The sequence below is a fragment of the Dendrobates tinctorius genome, unplaced genomic scaffold, assembly GCF_039654945.1.
Source record: "Dendrobates tinctorius isolate UK_male_01 unplaced genomic scaffold, ASM3965494v1 ptg000070l, whole genome shotgun sequence".
In the NCBI taxonomy this organism is placed as follows: domain Eukaryota; kingdom Metazoa; phylum Chordata; class Amphibia; order Anura; family Dendrobatidae; genus Dendrobates; species Dendrobates tinctorius.
The window spans coordinates 81239445-81260088 of record NW_027361738.1 but is presented as its reverse complement, the minus strand read 5'-3'; the positions used below and the strand labels follow the sequence as shown (position 1 = coordinate 81260088).

Below are 20644 nucleotides of genomic sequence, written 5' to 3'. Positions count from 1 at the left end.
CAGCTACAGAGTGACGGCTGACAACCTGCTTACTGACTGTCTCCAGATGATGTATGCACACAGTGACTGCACCAGCAGAATAGTGAGTGCAGCTCTGGAGGATAATACAGGATGTAACTCAGGATCAGTAATGTAATGTATGTACACAGTGACTGCACCAGCAGAATAGTGAGTGCAGCTCTGGAGGATAATACAGGATGTAACTCAGGATCAGTAATGTAATGTATGTAAACAGTGACTGCACCAGCAGAATAGTGAGTGCAGCTCTGGGGTATAATACAGGATGTAACTCAGGATCAGTAATGTAATGTATGTACACAGTGACTGCACCAGCAGAATAGTGAGTGCAGCTCTGGGGTATAATACAGGATGTAACTCAGGATCAGCAATGTAATGTATGTACACAGTGACTGCACCAGCAGAATAGTGAGTACAGCTCTGGGGTATAATACAGGATGTAACTCAGGATCAGCAATGTAATGTATGTACACAGTGACTGCACCAGCAGAATAGTGAGTGCAGCTCTGGAGTATAATACAGGAGGTAACTCAGGATCAGTAATGTTTGTACACAGTGACTGCACCAGCAGAATAGTGAGTGCAGCTCTGGAGTATAATACAGGAGGTAACTCAGGATCAGTAATGTTTGTACACAGTGACTGCACCAGCAGAATAGTGAGTACAGCTCTGGAGTATAATACAGGATGTAACTCAGGATCAGTAATGTAATGTATGTACACAGTGACTGCACCAGCAGAATAGTGAGTGCAGCTCTGGGGTATAATACAGGATGTAACTCAGGATCAGCAATGTAATGTATGTACACAGTGACTGCACCAGCAGAATAGTGAGTGCAGCTCTGGAGTATAATACAGGAGGTAACTCAGGATCAGTAATGTAATGTATGTACACAGTGACTGCACCAGCAGAATAGTGAGTGCAGCTCTGGAGTATAATACAGGATGTAACTCAGGATCAGTAATGTAATGTATGTACACAGTGACTGCACCAGCAGAATAGTGAGTACAGCTCTGGGGTATAATACAGGATGTAACTCAGGATCAGCAATGTAATGTATGTACACAGTGACTGCACCAGCAGAATAGTGAGTGCAGCTCTGGAGTATAATACAGGAGGTAACTCAGGATCAGTAATGTTTGTACACAGTGACTGCACCAGCAGAATAGTGAGTGCAGCTCTGGAGTATAATACAGGAGGTAACTCAGGATCAGTAATGTTTGTACACAGTGACTGCACCAGCAGAATAGTGAGTACAGCTCTGGAGTATAATACAGGAGGTAACTCAGAATCAGTAATGTAATGTATGTACACAGTGACTGCACCAGCAGAATAGTGAGTGCAGCTCTGGGGTATAATACAGGATGTAACTCAGGATCAGCAATGTAATGTATGTACACAGTGACTGCACCAGCAGAATAGTGAGTGCAGCTCTGGGATATAATACAGGATGTAACTCAGGATCAGTAATGTAATGTATGTACACAGTGACTGCGTCAGCAGAATAGTGAGTGCAGCTCTGGAGTATAATACAGGATGTAACTCAGGATCAGAAATGTAATGTATGTACACAGTGACTGCACCAGCAGAATAGTGAGTGCAGCTCTGGGGTATAATACAGGATGTAACTCAGGATCAGTAATGTATGTACACAGTGACTGCACCAGCAGAATAGTGAGTGCAGCTCTGGGGTATAATACAGGATGTAACTCAGGATCAGTAATGTAATGTATGTACACGGTGACTGCAGCAGCAGAATAGTGAGTGCAGCTCTGGAGTATAATACAGGATGTAACTCAGGATCAGAAATGTAATGTATGTACACAGTGACTGCACCAGCAGAATAGTGAGTGCAGCTCTGGAGTATAATACAGGATGTAACTCAGAATCAGTAATGTAATGTATGTACACAGTGACTGCACCAGCAGAATAGTGAGCGCAGCTCTGGAGTATAATACAGGATGTAACTCAGGATCAGTAATGTAATGTATGTACACAGTGACTGCACCAGCACAATAGTGAGTGCAGCTCTGGAGTATAATACAGGATGTAACTCAGGATCAGTAATGTAATGTATGTACACAGTGACTGCACCAGCAGAATAGTGAGTGCAGCTCTGGGGTATAATACAGGATGTAACTCAGGATCAGTAATGTAATGTATGTACACAGTGACTGCACCAGCAGAATAGTGAGTGCAGCTCTGGGGTATAATACAGGATGTAACTCAGGATCAGTAATGTAATGTATGTACACAGTGACTGCACCAGCAGAATAGTGAGTGCAGCTCTGGAGTATAATACAGGATGTAACTCAGGGTCAGTAATGTAATGTATGTACACAGCGACTGCACCAGCAGAATAGTGAATGCAGCTCTGGAGTATAATACAGGATGTAACTCAGGATCAGTACATCAGGATGAGTTTTTTGCCCATAGTCTGTGTTTTTCATGCAGGGAAAAAAAGCACATAAAAAAGCTCCATGTGTACATTCCCCATCGCACAGCGAGGTTGCCAATATGCTAACCCCATTAACCTTTTCATGACATAGAATGTAATAATATGTCCTATGTTGAGTGTAAGTAAATAGAGCATCGCTGCCATCTTTGTACTCCCATGATGTCCAGCCTGTGATTCTGTAGGAGATCGTCATTTTCGCTGTACAGTTACTGCCATAAAAACAAAACCCAAAGAACATTGGTGGAATTGTTTTGTTTTTTATTTTTTGGTGTGGGGGCTTTCATAAGGATATGTTGAGGGAAGAAAAAGTTATAGCTTTTATAAGAGGAAAATATACCGTAAAAATGCAGGAAATATAAAATGATTAATAAAAATGTGCCCTGGCCATGATGGAATTTTTTTTATTTTTTTTTTCAAATATTAAGTAGTGGACAGCATTTTTTTTTATTGTTGGGATTGGCGATCTCCGGCAGTCCCATAGAGAATGAGCAGAGCTGGGGTGCGCATGTCTGACCCCCGCCCCGTTCTGATGGAAGCCTTGTTTTATAGTCATCCATGATAATTTGTTTTCAATATTTGCAGATATATATATTTTCTAATTAATATTACCTGATCATGTATTATTCATTGAATTCCCTTTTATCCGACATCAGGTGTTGGTTGTGAGTCAGGAGATGTCCCGTCCTCCATTATTACGGGGGCTGCAGGGTTTTTTATTCTGACCTTCTATCTTGCTGGCAATAGTTCTACCCATACCCCAAAGGGGCTGACTCATGAAACTCCCCCCTCAATTCTTTCCCTCTTTTCTACTTGTGACTTTCCAGCAATTTATAAAGTACAGCAGCCCGGCCGCAGTCATGAGGTTCTCTCTGTGATGAGTCTGATTCCTATTTTAGTGTTGTATTTTTATAATTAGATTGTAAAAGGTCACAATGTGAACAGGCAATACCACCTCAAGCTGTAAAAAGAAGGCAGAGTGTGAGTGTGTTTTTTTTTTTTTTTTTTTGCATTATTTTGACACTTGCTTTCAGGTTCAATTCATTACATTACAGATCCTGAGTTACATCCTGTATTATACTCCAGAGCTGCACTCACTATTCTGCTGGTGCAGTCACTGTGTACATACATTACATTACTGATCCTGAGTTACCTCTTGTATTATACCCCAGAGCTGCACTCACTATTCTGCTGGTGCAGTCACTGTGTACATACATTACATTACTGATCCTGAGTTACCTCTTGTATTATACCCCAGAGCTGCACTCACTATTCTGCTGGTGCAGTCACTGTGTACATACATTACATTACTGATCCTGAGTTACATCCTGTATTATACCCCAGAGCTGCGCTCACTATTCTGCTGGTGCAGTCACTGTGTACATACATTACATTACTGATCCTGAGTTACCTCTTGTATTATACCCCAGAGCTGCACTCACTATTCTGCTGGTGCAGTCACTGTGTACATACATTACATTACTGATCCTGAGTTACCTCCTGTATCTCTTTTATTATAAAAATATCAAAAACACAATACATAAGACAGACAAAAACAACATTCCAGAAATCAAAAACCACGATACATGAACTAAAATAAACCACACCGACATACAAAAAAAAACTTGTGCAAATATGCTAGCTTACGACAGTCCATCTCTGAAGGACATAGTGCAGTGGCTCCAGGCTTTGCAGCCTGAGGGACCCCCAGCAGGAACCTCCAAAAAAAAAACAAAAAAAAAAAAACAAAGAAAACAAAAAAATCCATTCCTTCACATTCAACCCCATTCACACCTTCACTCATGCTCCCATTCATTCCTATATACTGGATTTAAAACAGGAAAGTAAACACTTTTTCTGGCCCACTGCCTTAAACAGAAAAAACAGCCATCTTGGCAGACCCTCAACTACTTCCCCTCAACACAGCAAGAAACTACCCCCCTTTTTCCCTTTTTTTTTTTTTTATATATATATTTTTTTTATTTTTTTATTTATTTATTTTTGTCCACAAGTTCGTAGCCTTTTCCACACCTAGGTCCATGAAAGTTTATGGCCTCAGAAAAAAAAACAGCACCTCAGGGTCCAGGAAAGTTTATGGCCCGTCTCTACATTTCCTTATATATTTCCCATGGTCCTTGGTGTAGTTCCCAGGCCATGTCCTTCTGATCTTCGGCCCTTGATTTCTCAGGGTCCATTCCAGGGTCCAAACTTCCCCCCTCCCTCCCGCAAGAAACCCCCACCCAACCTGACTGTACCCCTTCCCCCTTTCCTAACTATAATATATACATTTTTTTAAAAGCACCATCCTAGCGACATACATACAATACTGCATACATGTACAGATACACAAAAAGCACATACTACACTTGTTATACACCTAAGATACGACCTGCTATAACCAGTGATAATATTACCCAAACAATAAGTATTAACCACATTTCCAAAAACCTTGCCACAGGCCCAAGTTTGGTGCCTGCAAGCCCAATATCCATTAAATTTCATGCTTCCAAAACAAAAAGCTAAAGTGACATGCACCAGCCCAACACCAGGAAAGGAGTTCTGGAGGCCCCATCCCTCACTAACACATTCACCCTGTCCCTCAACAACTAAGACTGTCCCTACTTCTGTCCTTAAAGAAACTGTCCCTATCTGTCCCTACCTGCCCCTACTCTACCTAACTTATCATAACTAACTCTCTATCTGTCCCTCAGTGCCTGTCCCTCCCTGTCCCTATCTGCCCCTAATTCTGTCCCTAACACCCAGTGAAACTTATGCTATCCCTACCCTCATTCACACGGAGCTAGCTCTCCCTTGAGTGCATTTCTAAAAGGAGAGGCCCCTCCAAAGCCAAGAGGCCTTCCTCACACCCAACCTTTCGAACTCCAAAGAACGGACCTTCACCAGGTCACCCAAGATGTTTCCTACCACCTCATCCCTCGGAAGGGTTTTTTTCCGCGGCGAAACTAGGCACCGTGCATTCCAAGTGTAGAACCTAACCACTACACTGACTAGGAATAAAGTGCACGGGTCCCGGCCACCCAGGGATCTGAACGCTCCATAGGCCCACTCAGCGTAGGACAGGGACGCCAGCCGCGGCCAACGTATGGAAGCCCCCACCCTGTTGTAAACCTCTGCATTAAAGGGACAATGAAGCAGGAAGTGCTCCATGCTTTCCAGCACGTCGCCACACTCCTCACGGGGACAACCCCGATCATCGGATTTCCTGCACTTCAGGTTATCCTTTACATACAGCCTCCCGTGGAAGCAGCGCCAGGTCAAGTCCCAAAACTTCATGGGGATCCGCTTAGAATTTAAAAGCCCCAGCCCGACCTCCAGATCCCGGCCTGGGCAATCCTTAAGGGCCAGGGGCTTCTGGAAATGGGTCAACAGGACCCTCCTGTCAAGGCACTGCCTCGACATGGTCCTGATTTCCCACATTCCCAGACCCCACCGGCGGATCACCTTCAGAACCGGGGTAGCGTAAGCCGGGAGATGCCCATGAGGTGTGCGTAGGTCCTTCACCTGCCCTCCTGTCTCCCATTCCTGGAAGAAAGGCCAAAGCCAACCCTTGCAGGAGACTACCCACGGAGGAGCCCTCTCTAGCCAGAGGTTGGAGATGTTAGTCTTAAGAAAGGTGTTTACTAGAAACACCACCGGGTTGACCATACCCAACCCGCCTAGTCTCCTCGTACGGTATGTAACCTCCCTCTTGATTAGGTTAAGCCTATTCCCCCATAACAATTGGAAGAACAGGCTATAGACCCGTGTCCAGAGAGGTTCCGGCAAGATGCACACACTGCCCAGGTATATTAATAAAGGTTGCAGAAAGCCTTTAGCCAGGGCAACCCTTTCCCTCAGGGTTAAAGACCAACCCTTCCATTGGTCCACCTTTTGGGCGGCGATCTTAAGTCTGCCCTCCCAATTTTGCTGGGGGTAATCCCCGGGGCCAAATTCGATGCCTAGAATTTTGGCGGTGGCCTGGGGCCCTGGAAGGGTGTCCGGGAGATCAAACCTGGGATCTCCCCCTCCCAGCCAGAGACTTTCACACTTATCCCGGTTGATCATGGACCCGGATGCCTCCGAGTAGCGCACTACCTCCGACATGACCCAATCCGCCTCCCTTCTCGAGGACACGAAAAGGGAAACATCGTCGGCATACGCCACCACCCTCAGAGAGGACCCAGAGCCCGCCTGGTCCATCCCGACTCCCGCCAACGGTCCACGATCTATCCTCCTTAGGAAGGGATCGATCGCGAACACGTATAAAAGCGGGCTCAGCGGACAGCCCTGACGGACCCCAGAACCCACCTCAAAAGGGCGACCTGACCAACCGTTCACCAGCGGAAAAGTCTCAGCCCCTTGTTACAGGATCTCTAACCATTTTACAAACCTCCCAGGCAGACCATACCTCAAAAGGACGGACCAGAGGTACTCGTGGTTGACCCGGTCAAAGGCTTTCGCTTGATCTAATGACAGCAAGTACCCCCTCCAGTGACCTGCCCTACCCTGCTCCACTGCCTCTCGGACACCGAGCACAGCACTAAAAGTACTGCGGCCCGGAACAGAGCAATGCTGGGCCCCTGAAAGGAGCCGGGGTGCAAACTTCACCAGCCGATTAAACAGCACCTTGGCCAGAACCTTCCGGTCCGTATCGAGAAGCGCTATGGGACGCCAATTCTCGATACGGGACGGATCCTTACCCTTTGACAGAATAATGAGGGCTGACTTCCTCATTGAGTCGGGAAGAGTGCCCGAGTAGAGACACTCATTAAATACCCCTGTCAAGAGGGGGACCAAGGAGTCCCTAAAAGTCTTATAGAACTCGGATGTTAAACCATCCGGACCTGGCGATTTCTTGGGCCGAAGCCCATCAATGGCCAGTCTCACTTCCTCTTCCCTGATTTCCTCTGCCAAAACACCAAGAGAGGGATCACCCCCTGGCTCAGGGACGGTTTCAGCCAGGAAAGCCGACATCCTGTCCCGATCCAGATCCTTCTTTTCCAAGAGGTGTGAGTAGAAGGATCTGACCACCTCCAGGATCCCTGATTTGGATCTGTTCAGGGACCCCGTACTGTCGATCAGTCCTGTCACCATCTTACAATTCACTGACATCTTACAGTTTCTGTAAGGGTCGGGTGAGCGGTACTTCCCGAAGTCCCTCTCAAAAACTAAAGATGTGTGTCTATCATACTGACACCTCTTGAGCAAAGATTTCACTCTGGAGATTTCCTCACGGTCACCTCCAGTCGAGACAAGCTGCTCGAGTTTCCTCCCCAGGGCCTGGTACAAGCGGTGCCTGTTCAGACTCCTGAGGCTCGAGAGCTGACGGAAGAACCCCGCCACCCGCTTTTTGAAGATCTCCCACCACTCTGACTTACTACTACAGAGATCCAACAGCGGTACCTGGCTCTGAAGAAAGTCCTCGAAGGATTGTCTCACCTCCGCTTCTTCCAGCAGGGACGAATTGAGCTTCCACAGCCCTCTTCCCATCCGAGGAGTCTCTGCAACATTCAGAGAAAAGAAAATTAGACAGTGATCGGAGAACTCCACCTCAACGGCGGACACAGCAGAAAAGATGGCGTCCTCCTTCAAAAAAAACCTGTCTATTCTAGACCTACAGCTACCCCTATGGTAGGTGAAACCTCCGTGACCTGGGGTGTGCCGGATGTGGACATCCACCAGGCGAGCTTCGCTGGCTATGCTATTCAACGCGACGCTATCATAAGCCAGGCGATCTCCGGGACCCCCCCGGTCACGGGACCTCGTAATGGTGTTGAAGTCCCCACCGAAGACCACCTGCCGGCTCGTAAAAAGAAAGGGCTTGATCCTCAGGAAGAGACATTTGCGGTCCCACTTGGACTGCGAGCCGTAGATGTTGATGAGCCGGAGCTCTTGTCCCCTCATGAAGACATCTAGGATCAGGCACCTCCCCATTTCCAACTCAGTAACCCGTCGGCATTCAACAGCTGCAGTCTTAAAAAGGACTGCCACCCCGCTATACGGCTCGGCCGCAAGAGACCAGTATGAGGGCCCGCACCTCCACTCCCTCCGTGCTTTATAGATGGCCCCCATGTCTGTTAGTCTGGTCTCTTGCAAGAATAAAATTTCTGCCTCAATCCGGGAGAAAAAAATCAAAGGCCGTGAAACGAGCCGCATCTGACTTTATGCTGGCAACATTAATAGATGCCAGCGTCAACGGGGCGAGTTCCGCCATCATGGGTGATCAAGTTGGATGGCCAACTTCTTACCACTGCTATCACCTCCACCTGGGGAGGGGTCGGACACCTTCCTTTTCAGGGAAGCTCCCGTTGTGTCCATCCCACCCCCCCCCGGTGTCCTCGCCCCCGGGTTCCAGGTCTGTCCCCCCCCCCAGGAGGAACACTGCCCCCTGAGGGACGGACCCCACCATCCCCCGAAGGACCCTCCGGTGGTACCCCCGGCCCAGCATCCTCGTCTTGCGGGCCATCATCCGAGCCTCCGAGGACGCTGAACCGGTTGGAGAGATCAATCAGAGGGGGGTCAGCGGGCCCTTCCGTGTGCACCCTGGTGGTCGGGGGCGGGGGAGATTTTGAAGGCTTGCCAGCCTTCTTCCCCCCCCGATTTGTTACGATTGGCACGTTTACTTTTGCCACCCGCTGCTGTAGGCTGCTCCTGGACCTCCTCATCAACACTTTCATACTGTGAGGACCCGTCCGAGTCAGCCGCTTTATCCTCCCTCTCCATCCTCCTGATCTCCTCTCTCACCACACTCTCCCTCAGGACCTCAGAGGCTTTTGCCACGGGCCTGGAGGGAGGAGCAGGCATCGACCCGGTTGCCCGAGACTTCACCTGCCCCCCACCCCCATGGCGTTTTTCTTGCCTCCGCACATACGCGGGGCCCCTCACCTTGGCATTGCCCTTCCTCACCGGTCCCTCAGCCCCTTCCCCTCCGCCACCACCTGCCACAGCTGCAGGAGCGCCGCCAGAGGTTTCTCCCTCACGGACTCCTCCCGCCGGGCCTGCAGCGGCATTAGAAAAGGAGCGAGGGCAGCGGCTGAGAGGGTGACCTAGGTCACCACACAAGTGACACCGTATGTCTTTACACGAGGCGGCCAGATGACCTACCCCACCACACAAGGCACATTTCTGTACCTTGCAGCTAGCGCTGAAGTGAGTGGGGTCGCCGCACTTGTGGCAGACCTTCGGTTACCCCTGGTAGAAGACCAGGATCCTGTCCCTTCCCAGGAACGCCGAGGAAGGGATGTGGGTGACCGTGCCGCCGGAAACCTTCAGTTTAACCATGAAGGTCCAGCCCCCCGACCAGATGCCGAATTCGTCCCTGTTCTTTTTGGGGACCTCGGTGACTTCCCCGTATCGGGAAAGCCACGTCATAATGTCCACGCCGGCAAGTGACTCGTTACAAGTGACCACGGTCACTCGCTTGACGGAATTTTGGCGAGACACCGCTTGCGCAACGAAGTCTCGCCATCCGGGCTCTTCCCGCACCAGCTCATAGTTAGACCAGAAGAGCTCAAGCCCCTCTGGCCGCACAAAGCTGACGTCGAAGAAGCGGGACGCCGAAGGATGTATCAGGGCAAAGACGTCATTCGCCCCGAAGCCCATCTTAAGGAGGAGCTCCACCACCTTGCTCCTAGGTGGACAAGCTTCACTGCCCCCCCACCTAAGACGGACCACATTCCTCCTTTGCGGCCCCTGCCCGGCTGTGGGGAGAGACCAAATCGTCCCTCCCTCCCTTTGGTTTTGGAAGGCAGCAAGGCCGTGTCTCTCTATCCAGAAAGACAAGTCCACTGTCCTCCCCTCTACCACTATCGACCTTTCTCCTTTTTTGAGGGCCTCCAGGAAACGGTGGTGTAAAGCGCCGTCCCTGGAGCCCGGAGGCGAGGAGACCCCCCCGAGGACCACCCCGACCCCCAGCCGCGGCCCCCGCATAACTATGTTGGGGTCTTGCGGCCAGGGGGGCAGACGGGCCAGCCCTCCCACCACTACCACCACTTGTGCCAGCACCCTCATTCGTCCTCCCACTCACTCTCCCATTCACTCTTTTATTATTTGCATTCACTCCAGCACACTCACCCACATTCACAGTAGCACTCACTCCCTCATCCATGTCACTCATATCACCATTCACTTCAGCAAACATCTCCTCAAATATGTCCACTCCGCTTTCGTACTCACTCTCACTCGCACAATTGGTGAACATAGCAACATTATTTACATTATTTACATTTCCCGAACCAGTGCAGTTCCTCTCTTTGCCTGCTGGGGGCCCTGAGCTCTCTTGCTGGGAGCTACTCCAGCTCCTGTCCAGGAGCGCTGCTGCCCCTTTAAATGCCTCAGTGCTGATGACATCATGCACTCTGCCCTGGCTGGGCCTAGGAGCAACAGCAGCTCCTGGTTTCAGCTCCATTTTTTTTTCCTTTTACTGAGGTTTCATTACTCTGGGCAGGGACGGCCACTGGCACCGCTCCCTGCCCTGCACTTTTCTTCACCCCCCGCCGCCGGCTTGCCAGGGAGCGCCAGAGTCCCCGCACCCTCAGATGAAGGTAGGTGGGCCGGGGACCCCGACAACTCCCCGCCAGCTTTTGGGGGCAGCACAGCATTACTTGGAAGGGTGGGTGGGACAGAGTGCAGCGGGCCCGCAGCGGCCACGCCGCCCCGCCGGTCGCAGCCACCCCAGGCAGAGCCGCGGCCCCCTGCGAGGCCACGGCTCCCCCGGGTGACGCGAGCACAGCGGGCGGAGCCGCGACCGCTGAGGCCACGCCCCCCCCGCCAGCCACAGCCACCACGGGCAGAGCAGCGACCCCTTGCGAGGCCACGCCCCCCCGGGCGACGCAGACGCAGTGGGTGGGACGACGGCCGAGGAGGACATGCCCCCCCCGCACGCCACAGCCTTTGCAGGCCGGGCAACACTCGGGGAGGCCACGCCCCCCTCACGGACCACCGCCGCCACCCTATGCCCACCACTTGAGACAGGCAAGGCCGGCCACTCCCCCTCGTCGCCCAGCGGCGGCGGAGCCCCCTGCACGGACCCCTTTTTGGGTCGACGTGCCGGAGACCCCGCTCTCACCACAGGCGCCGACATGGGAGCGACCAGCACTTTGCACCGCCTCAGCTGCTGCTTGATGTTTTGTTCACCCTTCCTAGGCTTCTGGACCCCCGCTAGCGATCCAGACTTAGCGGATCCGTACGTGGGGGGTCCAGAAGCCCCAGCACTCGCCGCCGGAGGTGCGGCCCTGGCTGTACCAACTTTACCTGGTGCCAGGCCAGCCCCCCCGCCACTGAGGGCTGAGCCTGGACACCACCACCACAACCAGCACCGACCTCCATGTCGCTGCCCTGGTCTGAACTGTCACCAGATGCGACAGTCAGGTCACAACAGTCATCTCTCTCCCCGCTCCCTCGCTGCGGACCCACCACAGGGCCCGAGCCGGGGTGAGTAGCGGGTTCCACACAGCGGGACAGAGGGGCCCCGGGAAGAGGAGCAAAAACCAGTTGTTCCTCCACGCCTTCAGAGGCCTTACGCCTGCGCCTCCTGTTTCTCCTCTTCCCGGTTGCCTCATCCTCCTGGCAGACCTCATACCCAAACAACAGCGTGCCAAACCGTGCTGGGGATTCAGTCTGCCGTACTTGTTTAAGGATGAGGCAGCCCCCCTCAGAACTACTCCCGCTCCCTCCATCCTCCCCCTCGCTCCCGCTTTCCTCCGCGTTACTGGAGTCCAGCGGGAGGGCCACCTGCTCGGGGGCTATCCCGCTGCATGTTACCTGGCTCACGCTGGTGTCCGCCAGGTCTTCAGGTGGAGGTGGCCCGGATGTGGTGTGGGCGCCATCTTGCTCTTCCTCCTCCTCGCTTTCCTCCACCTGGACGGGGACTCCTGACCCCCCAGGAGACCCACCGGCCATGGCCCTGAACCGGTCCTCGTTCTGCAGCTTCTCCTGGAAGGGGCTGCTGCCGGCCATGATGGTACTTCGCCGGTCCTCCAGGGCTCGAATCTCCCCTTTCAGCCGCTTGACCGTGGCGGTGACCTCCGCTCTCTTTGAGGCAGGGAGCCTGTTTTACTGATGACCCGGGCTCCCTCCAACTCCCCCCGGAGTCTCCTGAGCTGCTTGCCGGCCTCCTCGTACTCGGAGAGGTGGGCACGAATGCGGGAGGCGTAGGTGGTAGCTGGCTCTCCCGCAACCTTGGAGCCCCAGATGTTAAGGGGGGGCCCCGCCTCACCTCTGCCGGCTGCTGCACCTCCGGGGGAAGGGCCCGCCACAGGCCTCACTTCGGGGGTCCCGGACCCTGGAGCCTTGCGGCCCCCTGGGGTCCGCTTTTTCCCCATCCCTGGGACTGGCTGGCTGTGCCTTGGGCCTCCTGGTGGTGGATGAGGCCCCCCACCCCCAGCTGGCTTGCCGGAGGGTGGGAGCCAGGGGCACAGCCCCGGCGCTCAGTCCCAGGTAGAGTCCTCTTTCCTGGGAAGGGGGCAGATGGAAAGTCCTTGCAGGGAAAAAAAAACCTCCCTTCCCAGGAGCTTAGCAAAACCCCAGCCTACAGAGGCTCAGCTGCGATGCTCCTCCTCTTCTGGGGTGTGTCCAGAGCTGCACTCAGTATGCTGCTGGTGCAGTCACTGTGTACATACATTACATTACTGATCCTGAATTACATCCTGTATTATACTCCAGAGCTGCACTCACTATTCTGCTGGTGCAGTCACTGTGTACATACATTACATTACTGATCCTGAGTTACCTCCTGTATTATACTCCAGAGCTGCACTCACTATTCTGCTGGTGCAGTCACTGTGTACATACATTACATTACTGATCCTGAGTTACCTCCTGTATTATACTCCAGAGCTGCACTCACTATTCTGCTGGTGCAGTCACTGTGTACATACATTACATTACTGATCCTGAGTTACATCCTGTATTATACCCCAGAGCTGCACTCACTATTCTGCTGGTGCAGTCACTGTGTACATACATTACATTACTGATCCTGAATTACCTCCTGTATTATACTCCAGAGCTGCACTCACTATTCTGCTGGTGCAGTCACTGTGTACATACATTACATTACTGATCCTGAGTTACATCCTGTATTATACTCCAGAGCTGCACTCACTATTCTGCTGGTGCAGTCACTGTGTGCATACATTACATTACTGATCCTGAGTTACATCCTGTACTATACCCCAGAGCTGTACTCGCTATTCTGCTGGTGCAGTCACTGTGTACATACATTACTGATCCTGAGTTACATCCTGTATTATACTCCAGAGCTGCACTCACTATTCTGCTGGTGCAGTCACTGTGTATATAAATTACTTTTCAGTCTTGCTGCATCCCTTTGTTACCAACCTTCTCATATAGATTTACTACCCTTCTGAAATCCTCTGTGCTGCTTCCATCTTTGGTGAGCTCGGTCTTATGACATTGCCCTTGTCGGTTGCATCAGTTTTTGCTCACATAGTCACTGCCTGTGTCAGATCATGCTGGGAGTTGTAGTGCCATTGTGTGCATCAGGCGGTGCAGCCCCTTTTATCAGGGGAGTGTCGCAGTTGTTTTCCTGTAACAGGAAATATACATGTGTTCATTGTAACCTTCTTGTTGCAGCCGTAGTTCGGCCCCGTCAGTCACCCCCATGGACGGCCGGCGGTGCAGGAGCGGCCGCAGCATGTGACGGTCGCAGGGAGGCTGGGTAAGAAGACCCCATCGGCTCATCCAGCCCGGGGGATCTGCAGGTAGCGCTGCTGTTTTTATAAAGTCCATCCTTTTATCTAGTTCTGGAACATCATTTATTAAAGGAATTTTCAGGTTTTTGTGTGTGGTTTTTTTTTTTTTTGTGTAAGACTTTCTGTAACTTTAGGACTTTTTTACTGTTTCACCATTTGCGATGGTCGTCCCTGTGTCAGTGCAGGCGAGGCTCCGGTGGATGGCTGCGAGCGGCGGACGCCTGCGCAGTGGTCGATGTCGCAGACTTCCACCGTACACCTCTGATGGACGGTGCTGACGCTGCTGGCTCCGTCTTTTGTGTTTAGCACACAGAAGTTTGCCTGAACTGATACATTGTAGCAAATTGACTCCAGGCTTAAAGGGATATTCCTAATATCTCCATGTTGGCTCAGTGTGTCACAAATGTAGAATCATTCTTCTTGACAGAGATGCCTAATTTTCCAAAATGAACCATTTCTCCGCAATCAGTTGTGAAAAAATCGTCTCCCCGGGCTCCACGCTGCGCTCCAGCACAGACGACCCCCTGTAGTTCTCACTGCTCGGCTCCTTCTGTCACTGCTCTCCATTTCTGCCGCTGTAAGGCCGTGTTCACACTACGTTTTATCCACTCTTCATTGTCCCCATCGGAGCTTATGTCTGAAGCCCTGAAAACTGGATACGGGCGTTTGCACGGACTGTAATGTGGCTGATGGAGTCGCTGTTTGAAAACCTTTTCAGCAGGATCCACGTATTTGACGCAGGTGCCAAATGTAGTCGACTGCGATGCGGCCGAAAGTCGTGTCCTGCACAGCAACTGCATCATTATGGTCTGTGCGAGTCCAAACAGAGCCACTGACAAGCGGATAAAACGTGGTGTGAACTCTGCCTAATACTGCCAAAAAACTGCGCATTCTCCGCTGACCGTCCATTGACCGAGCGTCAGCAGCTGCCTCACTGCTCCTTTTATCACCCAAGAAACTCTGTGTATGCTCGGTTACCATCTCTTTTCATTTCTTTCTTTTCTATTTTTTTCCTTCTTGTCGTTTTTTTTTTTTTTTTCTTCTCCCTCTTTCTCTGAGAGACAACTGAGCGAAAACTGAAAAATTATTCTGGTCTTCCTAGAAGACCCCTTTCCTAATATCAGCAGTCTGGTGCTTGTAAAAAAAACCCCAAGAGCTCTCTGTCCTTACCCTCTGGATCAGCACCTCTGATGCAGGCGTTCCGTTGTTTCTGTCGGCAGTCGCATCACATTAGACCTCGTGACCGCTGCGACCTTCGCTATTCCGCCACTGAAGATTTCTCTGGTGTGATACTAATTGCTGAGGCCACTGATTGGCTGCAGTGGTCACATGACATAAAGTCGTGTTACTGCCAAGACAGACAGATTGGAGATTGAAAGATCAGCACCAGTCGGGGGGATAATTATTCAGTATGCACTTGTTGTTTTTCTGCCCCCGACTATATTTATTAAGAAGGGGTTGTCCAGAATGGGATGACCCCTTTAAAGAGGACCCGTCACTGCCATAACTGTGTAATTCTCTTACTTGGCATAAATGCCGCTGTTTTTCTTGTTCTGGAGCCTCTCTGTTCATCAGATATGGCCCCATATGCATCCGCTGGCCTTTTAAAGGGGTTCAATGTCGGTTCAGAAGAGCTGATTTTGGGGATTGCTACCCGCAGTCTTACTACCAGCGTTCATTCAGTTTGGGAAGCTAACGAGACGCTGGAGGCACTGCCACCTACTCCCTTATTGAAAGCTTCCCCTTTTCATGACCCCCTGTCCACTTCTTTAAGCCTAGGCCTGGCCTAATTTCAATCCCCCCTTGCCCCCTCCCAAAACAGTTGTCCTTGTGATTCATCATTATTATTGGCTTGCTCCTTTGAGTTTCCCTTTTCAGTTGGTGGAGGATGCGGGTCCGTACAATAATCATCAGTCTGCTCCCTTGGACACTATCATTTCTTACCGATCCGTCAGCGTCGTTCTCTTCCCTCCGCGCTCACTGACATTTTGTGTTCTGGTTTGTTCCTCCTCATTGATTTTTCTCTTTATTTTTACATTTTATTTTCTGCCTGTTATTAATAGCGACTTAAATGGCGGCATCGATCCCCGGCCCATCATTTATTCAGAGGCAGGAGATGCACATAGCAATGTCTATATGAAATCATCGGCAGTCGCTTTCCAGCTCGCAGCTGCTTTATTTTGTGGATGTCCTTCATTATATTAAAGGGGTGTCCTGCTTGTACATTACCCTCTTCATCGTTCTTTTTTTTTTTTTTTTTTTTGTAATTCCCCATCTATACAATCACCCTCTACCACCATATATTCCTCCCCGCCTAACATAACTTCCAGTAATATTAATGGGAGACTTTGCCAGCATTTGGGGAAGGAAAGCCTGCAATGTAAAATAAAAAAAAAAGTGGCTTTTGGGCCCTCATTCAACAAGTTTCACTCTGCTGGCACTGAAATGCTTAAAAGTATTTAACCCCTTAGTGACCACAATACACCTTTTTATAGGCCACAGTTCGGGTGGAGCCTCTTTACTGGTGTCTCACCTCAGAAGTTCCAATTTTGGACATTTAAAACACCTTCAGATGCTGTTTTGATTATCAAACGCCTCACCGAAGTCATCTGCAAATGGAGAGGGTCCAAGGTTCAGGTGGGAACACACAGGAAAAACTTAGCAGTTACTTAGCAGACGTCCTGGAAACTGCGCACAGGTAACGGAGTTACTGGAAGCCTCAGGCAGACAGGAGACATCCTGCAAACTGCAGACAGGTAGCAAAGTTACTGGAAGCTGCGGGCAGACAGGAGACCGCAGACTGGTAGCCGACAGAACTCCGGAGTAATCAGAAAGTCTGAATGCCATGGAAGCCGCAGGCAGAAAGGAGACATTCAGAAGAATTTAGCCAGTTAGCAGTGGTACTAGAAGCTGTAGACAGGTAATTTGGGGACTAGAAACCTCAGACAGCCAGGAGACATCCTGAAAACTGTGAGCAGGAACTGTGCACAGACAAACTAAAAGTCATGCTAGAAATTCTTTATATCAGGACACAGGTGTGCATCTTGGCAGCCTTATATAGGCCTGCAAAGATCGAAGATCAACACTTGTGAGCACGATGGACTGCCTGTAAAGCCTGACATGGAGCACAATAAAAATTAGCAAAACGGGGTGTTTCTATGCACCTGTGGCTTGTGATGGATAAAACTAATATTCCGTCCAGTGTGTTTGAGCATGCCTAATTGCTTTTCCTTAGTTAAATTAATGTTTTTGGCTCAAATACAAAAATGAATTTGGGTTGCATTAACAATGTTGCACCATTTTCCTCTTATATCCTCTGTGTGTTGCTGGCAGCAGAATGATTTTAATCCATCAGGGAGCACGTTCGGACGATCCAGTGGGGGAGTGTTTATAATTCTTATGTCTTTTTCTAAGATCCTCTCAGCTGGTTTATGGTCATTATATCTGCATCAGTACAGGAACTTTTTTTTCTCTACTAACCCCCCCACGACAGCACACCGGAGGATTTTACCCCTTTCCTAATAGGGACAGGAAATATCGAAGAGGTTACATAACCCCTGCCACATCCTCCCCTCAGTGTTCTTTCCTGCCCCTACTAGGGATGAAGAGGTCGTCCATGGCGTGCTGTGCCGGCAACAGTCACCGGGGGGTAAAATAGATTCAAGCCGGGCATCAGAAGAGCAGACTTCCCTCTACTCCCCGAATGCTGCTCCCGTCTCTGTTCAGGACTTGGGACCCCTCTCCAGTCAGCACCTTTGGGTAAGGTCTGTGGGGGATTCTTCGGCTGGAGGCCTCCCTGAGCTCTCCAGCCTCCTCTCCTCCTCCGGCATGTGGATCCAGGCAGCGTGTCGTGATGAGCGCCCACGTGTGAGATCTTCCGGGTCTGAAGCTGTCGGCAGCCTTCAGCATAAAGAGACGGGATTCTTGCGTTCCACGCTGGAACACGTAAGCATTACAGTGCAGGTGGTGTCAGAGGGATCCCCCCACCACAACCACTGTGGACCACTGTTTGGTAACAGCACGGAGATTTCAGGTTCCTCTCGCTCAGCGTCTGCAGATCCCAGCACCCTCCCGGTCCCAGTAAGTACTGTGGCACAAGGTGTCCATTACCTGTGTGCAGGTTTAGAGCCTTATTATTCCTTCTCCCCTTTCTTGTAGGGGGACAAGGAACTTGCACCAGGAAGAAAGTCCAAAACTTCAGAGATGTTCAGTCTGTTCAAAAAAGCTGGCCTCTTTGCATAAGAAGACATTATGCAAAGAGTGCACTGAGAAAGTCATCAGGGAAGAGCAACCATCCTTGATGGAAGAAATTAAGGGCCTAATCCAACAGGAGATAAAAACCTCACTCCCTCGCTGCTTTTTCCCAGCCTGCAGCCTCTCCCAATGTCCCTCCAGAAGCTAAAAGGAGGAAGCTTAATCTAGAGGAGGAAGAGAATGATGACTCTCAGGATGAAATGTCGATCCCAGACGAACCTCTGGAAGAAGTCAAATTAATCCTGAACCCAGAGGTCTCCCAACAGGAGAGATAAAATTTCTCCTCAGGTGATATAGAGGAACTCCTCACGACAGTAAGGACCACGGAGATTTTGGCGGAGAAGACTGCACAGCCGGTATAGGAAGAAATGTTCGTGGGACTCGGTTCTAGAAAGAAACAGGTGTTTCCCATTCCTAAAAACATCCGGGACCTGGTGCTAGATGAGTGGGAATCCCCAGAAAAGAGGCTAACCATTCCAGCGGAGATGAAGGGGACATTAATCAAACCTGTTCCTCATAATAATAATAAAAAAAAAAAAAAAACGGGTCCCATCGAGTTATAATCAATCTGAAACCCCTGAATCGTTACATAACATACAGAAGATTCAAAATGACGTTTGGTCAGGTCAACAGTACCACATATGCATAGTCCCATACCTCGACGATTTCTTGTCGGTAGCTCCTTCAGTACCCATGCTACAGGAACATCTACAGATGACGACCTAGATCTTATCGTCTCTAGACTGGATAGTGAACCTCAAAATGTTTTGCGACCGGTACTCCATTATCTTCAGGTGATGGGGAAAAAACAAGGAAGGACCAAAACCTGTTTGTTCACCTTCGAGTACATAATAAGTGGAAGAAGACTTCCAAATCCACGATCACCAACTGGATCAAGAGTGCAATCTCGGAGGCATATCATGTCCAAGGCCTTCCACTGCCAGAAAAGTTTATGGCTTGCTCTACCAGAGCAACATCTGTCTCCTGGGCCGAGAAAGCCAGTGCTTTCGTTGAGCAGATACCTGGTCCTCGGTCCATATGTTCTCCAAGCATTACAGGGTAGACTTGATGTCGGAAGAGGACTTGGCCTTCGGGAGAAAAGTCCTCCGAGCTATAGTCCCTCCCTAAACATTACTGTTGTCTACTGCTCCGGTGTGCTCTCGTGGGGGGTTACTAGAGAAAATAGAATTAGACTTACCGGTAATTCAAACTAAGAGAATAAAATATAATATGAAGCATTCCTTCTCCTGTGGTCCTTTATAATAACAGTGAGGGGGAGGATGTGGGAGGGATGATTAATCCTCTTTGATATTTCCTGTCCCTATTAGGAAAGGGGTAACACCCTCCGGTGTGCTGTCGTGGTGGGTTACTAGAAACCGGATTACCGGTAAGTCTACATCTATATTATTTTTTTTTATTTTTTTTTTTTGGTCAGTTTGAAGAAAAAAAAGGTTCCAAAGTGGACAATCCCATCAAGAATTTCATACCGTTATTATTACTAATCCTATTGGTCCAATCTGCCCTCTAGTGGCTGTGGTCTGTTATGACATGTAGGTAAATCGGGGGACAAAATGTTTTTTAGTCCAGAGACCACATTTATAAGAGTGGCACAAATTTCAGGGATCGTCATACTTGGCTTTAGATATGTTAGCAAATACCGCAGGTAGATCGCATAGTTTACCTGTCGCATACAGTTTGATATCACCAATGACTCCCCCATAAACATAAGGTTCAAGGCAAATGGGAGCTATAACTTACAGGAATAAGGGGGAGATCAGAGGCTGCTGAGAAATGCCCATCATCTTGGATCCACAATCCTGATCTTGGATCCTTACCTTTTTTTTTTTTTTTTTTTTTTCTTTTTTCTACAGGTCAGACGTGCCCTTCCATTCTATTTTTACTCATTGACCAACCAGGGTATTCTCACTATGGGCAGCCCGACCGACACAGAAGAGGCGCATGTAGCCGTTATCCGTCCGAAAAATGCTGGAAGCCTCAATTCACGGGAATATCGAGCAAAACTGTACGAGGTAAGTGACAAATGTGTGCGCCTGTTCATGTGCCTGTACATTTAATGCCGTGCCCGTTCCAGCCATGCCACTCTTAGGCCACGCCAGTCACAGCCACCACTGTCATCGTCCCATAACAGTGTAAGCCACCCCTGCCATCATTGCATGACTTTGTCAGACACAGTACCACTTGGT

At 50.0% G+C, this 20644-nt stretch overlaps 1 protein-coding gene across 6 annotated transcripts in view; it reads left to right on the top strand.

Annotated features, from left to right (window-relative positions):
* KRIT1 (KRIT1 ankyrin repeat containing) overlaps nt 1-20644 on the top strand; it is a 39928-nt gene that overhangs the window by 358 nt on the left and 18926 nt on the right. For 2 of the 6 annotated variants that reach the window (XM_073581992.1, XM_073581994.1), the window contains exons 2-4: nt 14068-14195; nt 19769-19827; nt 20312-20470. The exons of 1 other annotated variant lie outside the window; for it this stretch is intronic. In XM_073581992.1, the coding sequence (XP_073438093.1) occupies nt 20369-20470 (102 nt within the window). In that variant the 5' untranslated portion in view covers nt 14068-14195; nt 19769-19827; nt 20312-20368. The remainder of the gene's footprint in view (nt 1-14067; nt 14196-19768; nt 19828-20311; nt 20471-20644) is intronic. 3 more of the 6 variants (XM_073581995.1, XM_073581996.1, XM_073581997.1) reach the window with 3 other exon arrangements.